This window comes from Oreochromis niloticus, linkage group LG7 (genome assembly GCF_001858045.2).
Source record: "Oreochromis niloticus isolate F11D_XX linkage group LG7, O_niloticus_UMD_NMBU, whole genome shotgun sequence".
In the NCBI taxonomy this organism is placed as follows: domain Eukaryota; kingdom Metazoa; phylum Chordata; class Actinopteri; order Cichliformes; family Cichlidae; genus Oreochromis; species Oreochromis niloticus.
In genome coordinates, this window is record NC_031972.2 from 1,969,954 (window position 1) to 1,985,613 (window position 15,660).

Sequence of the window (15,660 nt, forward strand, 5' to 3'; positions counted from 1 at the left end):
CTGCAGAAGCTGAAAGGAGGTGACTCGGTAAAAGAAGGAAAATTACTAAGTAGGAATTATTAGTCCGAAGATCCAGGGAGGGATTTCTAGGCTCATTAGAGAATCTAACCGATCAGGAAGTAAACACCTGCGTCAGGTTCTTTTAGCCATGTCACTGACAGTAAAAGTTTTATTGTGTTGGTTCTGATGCGTTTCAGCTGGATGTGTTCCAGGCTACGTCTTTAAATTGAAATGCTGCTGCTGTAGGACCTCACACGTTTTGCCTGCTCTTCATCACTTTTAAAAACTCGGCCTTAACTTTTGGCGCTGTGCACAATCGCGCGCCGCCATATGTTGCAGACATGTCGTCGCCGTCTCAGCTCTTTGGGTCACTCGTTACAGGTCGTACCTTGTACTCACCTTAGCACCTGCACTCTGTGAGCCCCTCCCCTTTATTATTAACTCATGTACTTTCTTTCTCAGTGTAACCATCACCCAGTCTTTAGTAGAAGGTTGTGTACATTTACTTTATATCTTATCTGTGTTTAGTCCTCCGTCTTGGTTTACCTTTCTGTTGGTATTGAATCTGTCACCTGTTCAGTTAGTTCCTGTTTTATTTTGATAGTTCTTTGTGTCATGTGCAGTTCTGCTTCCCCCGTTTTATTAGTCAGATTCAGTTCACCTGTGTTCCCCAGGTGTCTCCACTTTGCCCATTCCCTCTTGTGAATTTAAACCCTTTGTTTGTCTGCATCCTTTGTTGTGTCGTTCCTCATATTCCTGCTGTCTAACCTTAGTTTCATGTTTATTCTCTTCTTCATAAGTTCCCAGTAACAAAGTTGAAGTGCTTCCACATCTCGTCTCCTTCGTCCTGCACTCTGGGTCCTAATCCTTCCTTCAGTACAGTGGTACATCAGCCTGATCCAATTAGGAAAGAGTTTTTCCAGACTTTAAGAAAAAGCTGTGCCTTTACGTTTGAACAAGGTTAAAAGAGAAAGAGGACATTTCTCCTTTCTATGAGCTGCAGATTCAAACCTGGGTTAAAGCTGGGTGTGGGGCCATGAAGCCTGAAAACAGGATCACGTCCCACTGACACAAACTCACTGAAAAGCCGACTCTGATGGAACGACTCCGAGTCTCGGTTAAAAGTCAAACCTCTCTCTAAAACCCTAAACCCCCCAGCTGTTCAGGAAGGGCCCGAAACTATAACCATAAGTCAGCCAAAAACAAACCACCACCCACAAATATCTGGAGGACACACTGAGTTTGTACCATGATGAGGGTGGGTGTCAGAGGACTTCAGCAGACTGTGACCTTGGACTAAAACCACAGGTAGCCCCACCTGTCGGACGCCCTTTGCTGGTGCAGGCGGGCTGCAAGTAAAAATGAAGACACAGAGACCTGCGACACTCGGGAGCTTTAATGGTTCATCATTTACAGGTGTGTACAGAAACAACACAGCAGCACAGGAAGTTCAGTCAGCCACGGCCAGTCAGCAAAGGCTGAGAGCGCCGCCTGTTCAGTCCACAGATCACACAAACTCTTCCCCTCCTCAGTCAGATCACATGACTCATTGATGCTCTATAGTCACGTGACCTCGATGCTCAAAGCTCATCAGAGGGGAGGACCTTCAGATGGAGCGTTCACACCAAACACGAAGGGAAGCTTTCACGCCATGACATCGAAAACGACGCAACACGAAGAGAGGCGAATGCGCTTTGATGCAATAAACAATGTATTCACTCGATCCTGCTGACAGGAAGTATGGCGAGAGCTCAGACGGACGCCAGAGGAATCGCAGTGTGAATGAGGCGGGAGTCGCACGATTTCTCTTCTTGTTCACTTTGAGCTGAACTGTGGATCCATCACACAGCTGAGTAAGTGCCATGGTAGCCTGTGCAGTTTGGCGCCAACGTAAAGGAGAAACAGGTCTTTGAGGTGAAAAATTACAGAAAGTTAATTTTTACAATGGACTGCGGGTCGGCTGAAGGGGGTTTTGAAAGAGGTGAGTCAACGTGCGAGGGTCTTATTGGACATCCTTCTTACTCATGACCTGCTGCTCTGATGAGTTGATCGTATTGAGCTAACCGCTGCCATGCTTTGCAGCGGTTCAGCCGGAAATGCAGCGAACGAGACGGGATTCAGATGAACTTAAATGGTTTGAAAGTGCCAAAAACAGGCCTTTGACTCTTTGCAGGTGGTCAAATGGAGCGACGGGGGGACGTGAATGCTGCACGCAGCGAGGTGAAACTTTGCTCTGTGGTTCGTGTGAACGCAGCTTTGGATCGGCGTGGGGAGCCTTACAGGGAGCGGGCCTCGTCCTGGATCTGCCTTCATGAGGAAACACCTGCAGCTGCTTGGGCAGGGTCTCGGTAACCTTTGAGCTGATCAGTAAGTCGTCATTGATGGATTCGTAGTGCTGTGATACAGACTATGAGCCGGTATGAGAGCTGATAACTTCCTGTGGTTGCTACATTGGACTCAGAGGCGTAGATGGATGCGTGATGGCGGCTGATGTTCTGCAGAAGCTTGGTGGTGCATCCCCAGCTTCAGATGCCCATGTAGGTGTTCATCTTCTCCAAGGCGTCGCAGACGGTGGTGAGGTCGCTGCGCAGGTCCTGCACCACGTCCTCGATGCTGCGGGTGTCTTTGAGCAGGTCGACGCTCTGAGTGTACGGGTTGTAGTACACAGAGAACGGGCGCTTTATTGTCTTTGCAAACTCTCTGTGGAAAAGGAAGCACGCACAGGAAGTCACGGCGGGCTCGGTCCAGGCAGGAGTTTAGTTCCTGTTCAGACTTTAAAACACTCACGATACATTCAGGGACTACTCGCTGCTTACCTCATCTTCTCCTTGGCCTCCTCGAAGCTCTCCGACACGAAGTAAACCTCCTGGAAGGTGGTGATGAGACACTCCTGGTTACAGGTCGTCTTCGGGTCAAACATCTTCACACATGCCTTTTCAGACAGGGCATGCTGGGAAAAACATCAGGAGACAAACATCACTTCCACCATCTGTGTGTGCGTGCATGCATGTGTGTGTGTGTGCGTTGTGTGTGTGTGTGTGCGTTGTGTGTGTGTGTGCGTTGTGTGTGTGTTACCCTGACCCCTCGTCTGAGGCAGCAGACGACGAGACAAGAGCCCTAATGGATAGAATCTTGTCATTAAAAAATGCTAAAAAATCATCGCACATACTTGGTGAAGAAATGACTCCAGCATTATCACGTGAACTAAGAAAGCGATTAAGGACATTAAAAAATACCTGAGGCCTGTGACTGTTTACTGACACTAAGTTTGAGACAAACTTTGTCTTTGCAGTTTTTACAGCATCTTGGTAAGCAGAAAGACGAGTCCTTAAAATCTGTAGGGAAACGTGCAATCTGTCCTTTTTCCATCTCCTTTCGGCGCGTCTGTAGTCATGTCGGGTGAACAACACAGGAAGATGATCGGAGACGCGCAACTCAGATATTTCTGTGATGCACACATCCAGCCCATGGGAGAGCACCAAGTCCAGTGTGTGACCTTTTTCATGCGTGGGTCCGGCAACCCACTGGGTCAAGTTAAAAGAGTCAATAATATTTAAAAAGTCCTTGACCAAAGGTTTAGAGTCACAGCAGACATGGATGTTAAAATCACCAAGGATTAAAAAACTGTCGAAATTAAGAACAATTCCAGCCATAAAACCTGAAAACTCTTTGATAAAATCCTTATTAAACTTGGGAGGATGGTATAGGAGGGCACACAGCAAAGGCGCAGCAGAGTTCAGGTGTAACTCAAACAGCTGGAGTTCAAAACTAGAAAATGAGTCGTGCTGTAATGTTTGATGGCAATGAAAATGAGCGTTGAACACGGTGGCTAAGCCTCCCCCCCCACCAGAGGGCCGAGGGAGACTGAAGAATGAGAAATTAGGAGGAACCAGTTCCGAAAAAGCTACAGACTCACCAGGTTGAAGCCATGTTTCTGTCAGAAACAAAGTCCAACTGTTGTGACTTTAGGAAGTCATTTAATACAAACGTCTTGTTTGCTAATGATCTTACATTTACTAAAGCCATTTGGAGTGTGTAGATCCTAACATCAGATGTTCCAGCTCGGTTAAGTGTGCGAAGATTTCTGTGGTCCACACCGCATCCACGGGTCCGAGGCCGCTTAGGGAAATAGAAAGCTGAGAGCGGGGGATCAAGTGTCGTGGGAGCTCCAGGGACAACAGGCAGGATCCATCTAAAGATGCACTCTGCTGGTCCAGTAGTTCCACGAGAAGCACGGAGAAGAGCTCGGACTTTGATGAGTGTACCAGCCCGCTTTCCTCGTTTCCTCGTGCGCTTCTTCCAGGAAGTGGTGTAGGAGTGTTGGCACAGATAAACCGGAATATAGGGCTCAAAAAGTGGTGGAGGAGGCCTATAATCATCTCCTGTCTCCGTTTGTTTAAGAGCCAGGTCATACGATGCTTTGATTTCTAAGAGTAACTGGCGATTGTACACATGCAGAGCGAGGGCATTTTGGGATAAAATAGAAAAGGATAAGGCTAGCGAAAGCCAAAGCAAAGCTAGCAGAGTTGACTGACGTGTCGCCATGCATACTGCTGGCGCCATCTTCAAATCTCATGACCTAATGGACAGGTATTAACTGACAGCCATTGGTGAAGAAAAAAAAATTATTGTTGGTCTTTTTGAGAAAAAAGTCAAACTGTGGAAAATGTGGAGATTATGGTTGTTTCAGGACAAACGGCTGCTGTAGCGCCGACGGGTTAGTGAAACTAAGTGATCAGCTCTTATTGTGATACAACATAAATGCTCTTTATTGCACGAGGCTGTAACCTCACGTCATCACTGCAGCAAATCCAGCCAACTCTTCCACGTTTATTTTTTCCTGCTGACCAGATGCAGCTTCCTGCACACTCTTCAGCCTCGTTATTACCAGCCTGTGTTTATGAGAGAGTAAAGAAATCATTTCCTTAAAATAAACTAGTTCTGATTTCACCAACTCATCTACACAAGGTGTTTTGTAGGAGGTGCAGCGGGCTGGATGACTCTACAGCACGTGGCGCTCATCTCACAGTTGAAGAAGCTCACAGTCGAGTATTGCTTTCGATAAAGAGGGAAAGCCACAGCGTGGTGGCAGCAGAGTGTCAGGAAGCTGAGGAGCACGTCGTGCCTGTGGGTCAGTCCACGCACATGTTTACACGATAGAGGTAACAGGACCAGACTGCAAGCTAAAATAAAGTTTGGGGCTCAAACATGAACCCAAATAACTGCCCGGAGGTGTTTCTGTGCCGTAGCCTGACTGTGACACACCGTGAATGTTTCAGTCTGCCATCACAGTCCACTGAAACTAAAAGTCAACAACCTGAATTCTTTATTTTACCAACAAAAACATGTCTTTAGTTTCTGTTCTTTGTAAATGATCCTTCGGAGGGTTGGTGCTTTACTTTTATGTGTTTATGAGTCACATCTACCTCTTTAAAATCCTTTCACCTCTTTGACAAGACCAAACTGTGTGGAAGGGGTTCGGTTAAAGGAAACGTCCCAGTTTAAACCGTGACGCTGCAGAAGCTGAAAGGAGGTGACTCGGTAAAAGAAGGAAAATTACTAAGTAGGAATTATTAGTCCGAAGATCCAGGGAGGGATTTCTAGGCTCATTAGAGAATCTAACCGATCAGGAAGTAAACACCTGCGTCAGGTTCTTTTAGCCATGTCACTGACAGTAAAAGTTTTATTGTGTTGGTTCTGATGCGTTTCAGCTGGATGTGTTCCAGGCTACGTCTTTAAATTGAAATGCTGCTGCTGTAGGACCTCACACGTTTTGCCTGCTCTTCATCACTTTTAAAAACTCGGCCTTAACTTTTGGCGCTGTGCACAAGCCTTTTCGCGCGCCGCCATATGTTGCAGACATGTCGTCGCCGTCTCAGCTCTTTGGGTCACTCGTTACAGGTCGTACCTTGTACTCACCTTAGCACCTGCACTCTGTGAGCCCCTCCCCTTTATTATTAACTCATGTACTTTCTTTCTCAGTGTAACCATCACCCAGTCTTTAGTAGAAGGTTGTGTACATTTACTTTATATCTTATCTGTGTTTAGTCCTCCGTCTTGGTTTACCTTTCTGTTGGTATTGAATCTGTCACCTGTTCAGTTAGTTCCTGTTTTATTTTGATAGTTCTTTGTGTCATGTGCAGTTCTGCTTCCCCCGTTTTATTAGTCAGATTCAGTTCACCTGTGTTCCCCAGGTGTCTCCACTTTGCCCATTCCCTCTTGTGAATTTAAACCCTTTGTTTGTCTGCATCCTTTGTTGTGTCGTTCCTCATATTCCTGCTGTCTAACCTTAGTTTCATGTTTATTCTCTTCTTCATAAGTTCCCAGTAACAAAGTTGAAGTGCTTCCACATCTCGTCTCCTTCGTCCTGCACTCTGGGTCCTAATCCTTCCTTCAGTACAGTGGTACATCAGCCTGATCCAATTAGGAAAGAGTTTTTCCAGACTTTAAGAAAAAGCTGTGCCTTTACGTTTGAACAAGGTTAAAAGAGAAAGAGGACATTTCTCCTTTCTATGAGCTGCAGATTCAAACCTGGGTTAAAGCTGGGTGTGGGGCCATGAAGCCTGAAAACAGGATCACGTCCCACTGACACAAACTCACTGAAAAGCCGACTCTGATGGAACGACTCCGAGTCTCGGTTAAAAGTCAAACCTCTCTCTAAAACCCTAAACCCCCCAGCTGTTCAGGAAGGGCCCGAAACTATAACCATAAGTCAGCCAAAAACAAACCACCACCCACAAATATCTGGAGGACACACTGAGTTTGTACCATGATGAGGGTGGGTGTCAGAGGACTTCAGCAGACTGTGACCTTGGACTAAAACCACAGGTAGCCCCACCTGTCGGACGCCCTTTGCTGGTGCAGGCGGGCTGCAAGTAAAAATGAAGACACAGAGACCTGCGACACTCGGGAGCTTTAATGGTTCATCATTTACAGGTGTGTACAGAAACAACACAGCAGCACAGGAAGTTCAGTCAGCCACGGCCAGTCAGCAAAGGCTGAGAGCGCCGCCTGTTCAGTCCACAGATCACACAAACTCTTCCCCTCCTCAGTCAGATCACATGACTCATTGATGCTCTATAGTCACGTGACCTCGATGCTCAAAGCTCATCAGAGGGGAGGACCTTCAGATGGAGCGTTCACACCAAACACGAAGGGAAGCTTTCACGCCATGACATCGAAAACAACGCAACACGAAGAGAGGCGAATGCGCTTTGATGCAATAAACAATGTATTCACTCGATCCTGCTGACAGGAAGTATGGCGAGAGCTCAGACGGACGCCAGAGGAATCGCAGTGTGAATGAGGCGGGAGTCGCACGATTTCTCTTCTTGTTCACTTTGAGCTGAACTGTGGATCCATCACACAGCTGAGTAAGTGCCATGGTAGCCTGTGCAGTTTGGCGCCAATGTAAAGGAGAAACAGGTCTTTGAGGTGAAAAATTACAGAAAGTTAATTTTTACAATGGACTGCGGGTCGGCTGAAGGGGGTTTTGAAAGAGGTGAGTCAACGTGCGAGGGTCTTATTGGACATCCTTCTTACTCATGACCTGCTGCTCTGATGAGTTGATCGTATTGAGCTAACCGCTGCCATGCTTTGCAGCGGTTCAGCCGGAAATGCAGCGAACGAGACGGGATTCAGATGAACTTAAATGGTTTGAAAGTGCCAAAAACAGGCCTTTGACTCTTTGCAGGTGGTCAAATGGAGCGACGGGGGGACGTGAATGCTGCACGCAGCGAGGTGAAACTTTGCTCTGTGGTTCGTGTGAACGCAGCTTTGGATCGGCGTGGGGAGCCTTACAGGGAGCGGGCCTCGTCCTGGATCTGCCTTCATGAGGAAACACCTGCAGCTGCTTGGGCAGGGTCTCGGTAACCTTTGAGCTGATCAGTAAGTCGTCATTGATGGATTCGTAGTGCTGTGATACAGACTATGAGCCGGTATGAGAGCTGATAACTTCCTGTGGTTGCTACATTGGACTCAGAGGCGTAGATGGATGCGTGATGGCGGCTGATGTTCTGCAGAAGCTTGGTGGTGCATCCCCAGCTTCAGATGCCCATGTAGGTGTTCATCTTCTCCAAGGCGTCGCAGACGGTGGTGAGGTCGCTGCGCAGGTCCTGCACCACGTCCTCGATGCTGCGGGTGTCTTTGAGCAGGTCGACGCTCTGAGTGTACGGGTTGTAGTACACAGAGAACGGGCGCTTTATTGTCTTTGCAAACTCTCTGTGGAAAAGGAAGCACGCACAGGAAGTCACGGCGGGCTCGGTCCAGGCAGGAGTTTAGTTCCTGTTCAGACTTTAAAACACTCACGATACATTCAGGGACTACTCGCTGCTTACCTCATCTTCTCCTTGGCCTCCTCGAAGCTCTCCGACACGAAGTAAACCTCCTGGAAGGTGGTGATGAGACACTCCTGGTTACAGGTCGTCTTCGGGTCAAACATCTTCACACATGCCTTTTCAGACAGGGCATGCTGGGAAAAACATCAGGAGACAAACATCACTTCCACCATCTGTGTGTGCGTGCATGCATGTGTGTGTGTGTGCGTTGTGTGTGTGTGTGTGCGTTGTGTGTGTGTGTGCGTTGTGTGTGTGTTACCCTCAGCTCTCCAATAGACGACAGTAAACCGGCTCCATAAGCTCTCAGCTGACCGTCCTGTTTGCACAGTCCGAACTCGATGGTGAAGAAATAACACTGAAACACAGGAGGCTCCATCACTGATTGATCTCTTTAAAAATGGTTTCTATGGAATCATGTCCAAACCTCTGTGTTAGAGACATCAGCTGAAGTTCAGATGGCCTGTGCTTTCATGTGATACCAGTTTGCACCACAGGGGGTGTAACCTCGCTAACCCTCACAAACAGAAGCTCTGAGCAGCAGCTGGGTGGGGCTTCTGTCCCATCTCTGTGATGTCATGGAGATGTATGACTATAAAAACTGTGTGAAACTGAGTCTTTAGAGCGCATGTCTTTGCATTGTTGATTCTGTTTTGTACTGAGTTAGAGGGCTTCAAAGTAACTGAGTACTTTTACTCTGTTACTCTAACAGAACAGATCCACTTTAAAGTGATGCTGTAAAGTTAAAACATGTTGGTGATGAAACATGTTTTTCTAGCGCCACCATCAGCTGACACTTCATCATTAAATAAGATGAGAATAAGACTCTCATCGTTCTCAAATAAAACATGCAAAAATTATTTTCTAAATAATATAATTAACATGTAATAGGGTATAAAATATTTAATGTCATACAGCTGCTATTTTTAGTACCATTACTCTTAAAGAGAGATTTATTTATAATTTTACTGATTTATTTCCATTTCTTTGATCCTAAGTCTTCTGTAAACCTCCCACAGCTGGATTTGAACCCTCTGCAGCATTACCATGACGATGAAACTCACTGTGGCGAGTTTCTGAACGTCCTCGTCAGACGCTCCCAACGAGGCCAGACCGATCTCCTGAGAAAACTGGGCGAACTTTGGATCAGCCAGCAGGGGGACGTGACCCAGCAGCTCGTGACACGTATCTCTGAGAGGAGGTGGAGGAAAGAAGTGTCACTACAACTAGTGAATTTACAGAGAGTATTTTTCACCTTTTTGTCTGCGTGATGCTGAGCTGGAGATCATTAAACTTATCAAACTAGAGATGGATGAAAGGTGGATGTGAGGTGGAGGTACTCACGGCTCGGGGGTGTAGAGCGGGTCGGTGCTGTGCCGGACGTACTGAGTGCAGTTGAAGACTCTGTAGGCCAAACCAGCCAGGAAGTCTCTGGGAGACAGATAACCCGCCACCGGGCGAACGGTGAAGCCAGAGCGCTCTGAAAAACACAGGAAGTCACACAGGAAGTGAGGTCATCACCCTGTTCAGCTCTGGCACGTTTTCATCCGTCAACAAACGTCACCGCGCAGGGATTATGTCATCAAAGAGGCGGGGCAGTCACCAACAGCGCTTCATGTTTCAGCAGAACTTCTGGAATCTGTAATATGACTCATGGGTCACCTGAGTCCAGGTGAGCGGCTTACCAGGACTCAGGTGAGCGGCTTACCTGGACCCAACGTGTTCAGAGAGACGTACCTCTGAGGAAGAGTGAGACGTCCTCCAGCTGCGGGATGTTGTCCTCTCTGTAGCCACAGTGCTTAGTGAGCAGCGGTAGGTTCTTCAGGTACTCTTTGCAGGCGTGAGTCGGGTACAGTTTGGTCAGCTCTCTGAACACCACGCCCCACGTCCTCACCTCCTCCTCCGTGTACTCGATACGAGGGATGGGCTGCCCACTGTGGGGGGAAGGGCACATGAGACGTGAAACACTTGAGAGGTGAAACACGAGAAAACACAAGGACACGGACGAACATACTTACAACTTATAATTCATGGCCACTTCCACAAAGTACTTCCTGCGCTGGCGATAAACATTATCTTTAAACCCCTGACAGGAAGGAAGTGGACACACAGTCAGAGTACAGATATCCCATCATGCCCGGCTTTCTGCTACCTTCGCGTGCACCTCTGGGCTGCTTGGGGCTTTGCTGCCGTTCGTACGTCCCGCCAAGAAAGGCTGAGATCTGACACGTCAGTTAGACCTCCTCCAGCGTGTCGAAGCCCCAAAGACGAATTTGTTGCGTGTAGATTGAAGAGCGAGCAGGTGTCTGTAAAAATCCCCGCCTCTTCCACGTGAGGGGGCAGATGAGCAGCACATTGAACTCAGCACCTCAACTTGTGGTGAGGAACTCACTCTGCAGGTCTCACTTCCTGACCTACAGGCTGGACAGCTGCAGGCTCAGTTAAAGTTTCCTCTTGAATGAAAACAGCTGGAGGAGGTCCAGAGGTGCACAAGGAGATGAGCCTGAAGGCCTGAAGGAGAAACTTAACACCCTGACCTGCACACAAAGGCCCTAAACACTGCACTCTGCCCCCCTCTTTGTCTCGAGTGTAAGGGTGCGTTCACACCGAACGCGATAGACGCGACCAGAGCTTCATGTTTACATGTAGAGTCAATGGAGGAGCACGACTGGGGGTCACGCGAAACTTCAGAAGCAGATTTGCGTTGCGAAAACGCTTTTCTGCCTGATTCAGGCAACCAAGTAGCGCGACTGACGCATCCGCGCTTATCGCGTCTACCGCTCGAGTTGGAAAAATCTCAACTCAAGCGTCAAGTCGCTCTGCAACAACCAATCAGGAGCCTGGTGACGTGATGCTCTGACCTAGTTCAAAGGGGCAGGTCCAGCCAAAGCCATTCATTCTAGCAATCAGTAGTTTTCTGATGAGGCAGCAGCTCTCCAGGGCAGAGACAATGTTCTTGTTTTTCTCCTCCTTCTCCCTGAGGCTCTTCCACTCTAAGCTGGGTCCTTTTTATTCCTGTCTCTCTGTAAAAAGTTATATTTTATATATTTATGTTTAATGTTTTTCTGTTTGAGCATCTTAATATTATTTCAAATAAATTTTTGTAATGACTAATGTGTAACGCGTCCTTTACGCCGCTGCTCTGCTCTCCACAGTGAATAGAGAAGGGAGACACTCTCTTCAAACGCTAGATCAACAGCTGCCATCTGGCAAACATACCGTCTGGCACTACTTCCTCCCACATTTCCGCTTCACGCGCGTGAAAATTGCATATTTTAAAGCGCGACCAATTCGCTTTGGACGCGCTTCGAGGTGCAAATGTGCACGCCACCAGCTAGGGGCGTCTGGCGCTTTTTGGTCGCGTCTATCGCATTTGGTGTGAACGCACCGTAAGATGAACTCACGCTGCAGGCGTCTGTGAGCTGTTCTTTATAAATAAAGTTGAACTGAAACGACTCACGGGATGGTCGGCGTCCAGCTCGGACCCGTACATCAGCACTCTGTGAGAGCACTGATCCAACTCAGAGATCTTCATGGGAAACCAGGGAACCTCGTCTTCATCTGAGGAGAACACAGAGAAGCCTCACAACGCTCAAACACTCACAACGCTTTGCCTGTCAGTCAAACTTTTACATTCATGCTTTTCATTTTACAGTGTGTATATCAGTCGATTGCAGACTGAGTCAGCTGAGTTCTGTTTTCTTGGCCCTCATATAATCCTAGCTATGGTGGCTGCTGTAGGACAAACATTTTACTCAGCAAAGAGAAAATATTACATTTAGACCGTACTGTCCACGGTGGCCAGCATGTTCTACGACTGTTTGTGTATCAAACCATTTTTCTATTCACTATTTGAATAATATCGACAATTAGCAATAAATTAGGAAATAAAACATGGATACAGTTGATTAAATACTTTGCAATATTCCTTTTTTAAAAAAGTTTTACCCCTGAGTCTCCTCAAAAACTCCGTCCAACATTCATCTGTAGTGAGTCATTTCAGACAGGATCTGGCCAGTTTTTACTGTACCAGTCCACTGTTTACCTCAGAGGTCAATGCTTGGTGAGAAGCTCCGCCTTCATTTAGTCTTGAAGAGGCTGTAAAACTTTCTTAAAGGAATCTGATACGAAGTCGATTAAAACAGGCTCACTTCTGACTGTTGACAGCGATACTGAGCTGAGCTGTTGAGGATATCCTGAACTTTGCTGTTGGTAAGCGCTGCTATTTTAGCTGCTCTTAGCCTCTGTTAGTTGTTGATAGTGTCCGCTACCTGCTGTTAGTGTTTGTTAGCCTTTTTAGCTATTCTTAGCCTCTGTTAGCTGCAGTTTTAGCTGCTTTTAGCTCGTGTTAGCTGCTCTGTTAGCCTCTGTTAGCTGCTCTTAGTCTCTGTTAGTTTTTAATAGTGTTTGCTAGCTGCTGTTACTGTTTGTTAGCCTTTTTAGCTATTGTTACCCTCTGTTAGCTGCAGTTTTTGCTGCTTTTAGCTTGTGTTAGCTGCTTTGTTAGCGTTGGTTAGCCTGTGTGAGCTGCTGTCATACAATGTGAGAATGTCAAAACTGTTTATCATAGGAAAAGTGTGATTTTTAGGACACTAACTGGCAAAATGTGACAATATCAGGAATAAATGGGCTAGTTTATGCATGTTTTCATGTGTTAGCTCCCTGACTTCAGCTCAGGAGATGAACTTGAGCTGCGGAGGAAGACAATGTATTTTGTTTAGATGTCGATGGCATTGTCTCTTTCCTTTCTGTTTTTGTTTCTTTGGTGAAGTGGACGCCTTCTCCAGCAATAAAACAGGTGTGATCCCATAAATGTTGCTCCACGGCATGCGAACACCTACAACTTCTCTTTTCCTCCACCTTTGGCGTTTTATGCACGTATCTAGAAACTGGCCACTCTTTTAGTCAAAACAAGATGAACTAATCAGGTACTACAGAAATGGCGGGGTGAGTGTGAAGTGATCCAATCACAAGTGACCTCCTTGTGCAGCGTTTGATCTGCTCCTGATAATCAGCGAGGGAGGGGCAATTCAGCCCACTCCCATGAAAACGCAACAGAAGAGGAAGAGAAGAAGAGATGCAGTCTTTGTAAACAGCGTGGAGAAACACTCACCTCTCAAAACACGACAAACTTTTACATTTTAGATTTGAGTCACTAAATTAATTTCAGATTACATTGGCTGTAATCACATCACATTTAGTCGACTAAAACTAAAGCAGTAGCTGTAAAGACAAAAACAGAAAGCACCCAGAAATCCAGGTGTGTGCGTCTGAGCGTGCTCATACCTGCTTCGACACACCACACATGTGCTGGCGTATTGAAGGACACGATGTTCACGTGGTCTTTGAGGTGCTCCAGCAGCTCGTTGAATTCTTTCTTGCTGCAGCTGCAGTCTGCAAAGATCTCCACCTCGTTAGGAACTCGCTTCGACATCCGAGACTCGATGTGGTTCAGGTTCACGTGCTTCTCCTGCGGGAGGACGTGAGGAGAGAGAGGGTGAAGGTGGAGGCGGGGCAGAGGTTCAGGTGTGATCTGTTTTTGAGGGCTTCCTGACCTGAAACAGTCTGAGAGCTTTGACCAGACAGCCGACCTCGTTCTTCAGAGAAAACACCACCGCCGTTTTCCCAGAATCCTCGGCGCCCTCTTTGTCCGGCTTCTCATTGATGGGACAGAAGGACGGACGCCTCGACTGACAGCAGCAACACAAACATGATGAAGAACGTGGGGTTATTGTGACATAATGAAGTGTTTAGAAGCATCGACCAATCAGCTCTCTGACTCTGCGATGGAGGTCTCATTTGGGCCCTCCCACTTGAAGGCACTACAACTGTGGATGTTAATGCTACTCTGCACCTGAGGGGGCAACAGTGAGTCAGCTCTCAGTCCAACGGTACAGGAAGCAGCAGCTCCAGGTTCAAGAGGAGTGTGCAGGCAGGGTGGAGTGGGTGGAGAAAGAGTGCCAGGGGTGAAAGGAAAGGTTTAAAGATGGAGGTGAAAGCTGCTGTGAAGGTTTGGAGATGTGGAGATGCTCGGATGTTCGTTGCGAGTGAGCAGTGTGGACAGAATCCTGTTATCAGGGGGACCGCTCAGACTCAGAGAGGCTGAGATGGTCTGAGCGTGTGCAGAGAAGGAAAGGTGAAGGGTGGAGCAGGAGGAGAAGAGCTCAGAGCTCAGAGGAGGTTCATGGATGCAGTGAAGGGAACATGCAAAAGGTCGGAGTGACAGAGGAGGATGAGTTGTCCGTGTCCTGTGCAGATTTAGCTCAGACTGCCACCAGCAGGGGCAGTGTTTGACCAGGAGTCAGGCTGAGGTGCTTCTGCTGCTGTGAGTGAATTTAAACTGTACCTGTGTGTCTGCAGGTCACCTGACCTTCATCAGCTGATGGAGCCTTTTCTCCACCCTAAACCTTTTTACCTGCGTGCTTTTGTTTTCGCTGCACAAACTAAAGCACGGTTCTGTTTCTGGTTGGGTGACTTCCTCTCAGTAACGCCATCAGTGTGATCGCTCCCTCTGATAGGCCGGCCTCATAAAGGTGTGAAGCTGTTATCTGATGCCGACGGCAGCGAATTTCCCCAGAGCTGCTGTTCAAACACACGGTGGCGGTGGCGTGAAGCAGCTTCCTCTGACAGCTGTTAGCGTCATGAAATAAAGATGTGGAGCTGTTGACGGATGCTCAGACAAACAGCCCGCAGCCTAGCAACCGACGACACGCACGACACGCCGCTTACCCAGAACTCTGAAGGCAAAGGCGCCACAGCGAGCACGGATAGACAACTCTGAGTACTCTGAGTACTCTGAGTGTACTCTTTACCTCATGCTGAGCCTGGACTTTACCTTTCGCTCTTCTTCAGTGTCTGCATTGCGGACGGTTTTTGTCTTTTGTGGACGAACATTGATCCCTGCAAGCCGACTGGCAGGAAAACGCTGCCTGCAAAGCTGCATGAAGGGAATATTTCACGTGTGATGTAAACAACACAGAGCCGTCAGCCTGACTGCAGGTCGTTCATGTTGGGCCAGAGAAAATAAAGAAATATTGCTTCAACACAGTCCAGAAAGATTATTAAACATCATTTTAGGCTAATCGTTTCATGCTAGGGTGTAAATTTTATTTGCATTTGTTTTTCTGCACTTTGGATCTGCATTTGTCTGCTTGACAGATTTCCTGTTATTAGAAAAAGATGTTAACAGAGAAAACGGTGCAGCGATAAAAACAGAAATAAAAGGAATAAATCAATTAAAGTGAATGTAAATAAAGAGTATCACAGAAAGAACTTGGTAACATTAATTCATGTCACATTCATGTGTTCTTGTAGATTTTTTTTTTGG

At 47.2% G+C, this 15,660-nt stretch overlaps 2 protein-coding genes across 2 annotated transcripts in view; both read right to left on the reverse strand.

The window, feature by feature from the left end:
* Positions 1–1,381: 1,381 nt before the first annotated feature.
* Positions 1,382–2,983, reverse strand: LOC109202790 (tryptophan 5-hydroxylase 2-like). Its single transcript, XM_019360959.2, has 2 exons — positions 2,817–2,983; positions 1,382–2,700 (listed from the first exon to the last, which is right to left on the reverse strand). The coding sequence occupies exons 1-2, from the start codon at positions 2,918–2,920 to the stop codon at positions 2,526–2,528; spliced, it is 279 nt and encodes a 92-aa protein (XP_019216504.1). The 5' UTR covers positions 2,921–2,983; the 3' UTR covers positions 1,382–2,525.
* A 3,918-nt stretch (positions 2,984–6,901) lies between these two features.
* The window catches only part of LOC100694382 (tryptophan 5-hydroxylase 2), an 11,522-nt gene continuing 2,763 nt past the window's right edge, over positions 6,902–15,660 (reverse strand). The window contains exons 3-12 of the mRNA XM_005470210.4: positions 13,889–14,023; positions 13,620–13,803; positions 11,794–11,894; positions 10,352–10,419; positions 10,071–10,267; positions 9,678–9,813; positions 9,398–9,524; positions 8,596–8,691; positions 8,337–8,470; positions 6,902–8,220 (exon numbers count right to left, since the gene is read on the reverse strand). Of these exons, the coding sequence (XP_005470267.1) occupies positions 8,046–8,220; positions 8,337–8,470; positions 8,596–8,691; positions 9,398–9,524; positions 9,678–9,813; positions 10,071–10,267; positions 10,352–10,419; positions 11,794–11,894; positions 13,620–13,803; positions 13,889–14,023 (1,353 nt within the window). The 3' untranslated portion in view covers positions 6,902–8,045. The remainder of the gene's footprint in view (positions 8,221–8,336; positions 8,471–8,595; positions 8,692–9,397; positions 9,525–9,677; positions 9,814–10,070; positions 10,268–10,351; positions 10,420–11,793; positions 11,895–13,619; positions 13,804–13,888; positions 14,024–15,660) is intronic.

Excerpts from the sequence above, each read along its gene's own strand:
- LOC109202790 (XM_019360959.2), bottom strand. The coding sequence starts at position 2,920 with ATGTTTGACCCGAAGACGACCTGTAACCAGGAGTGTCTCATCACCACC. Across the intron at positions 2,701-2,816 it reads GAGGCCAAGGAGAAGATGAG|AGAGTTTGCAAAGACAATAA; the intron begins GTAAGCAGCGAG and ends CCTTTTCCACAG.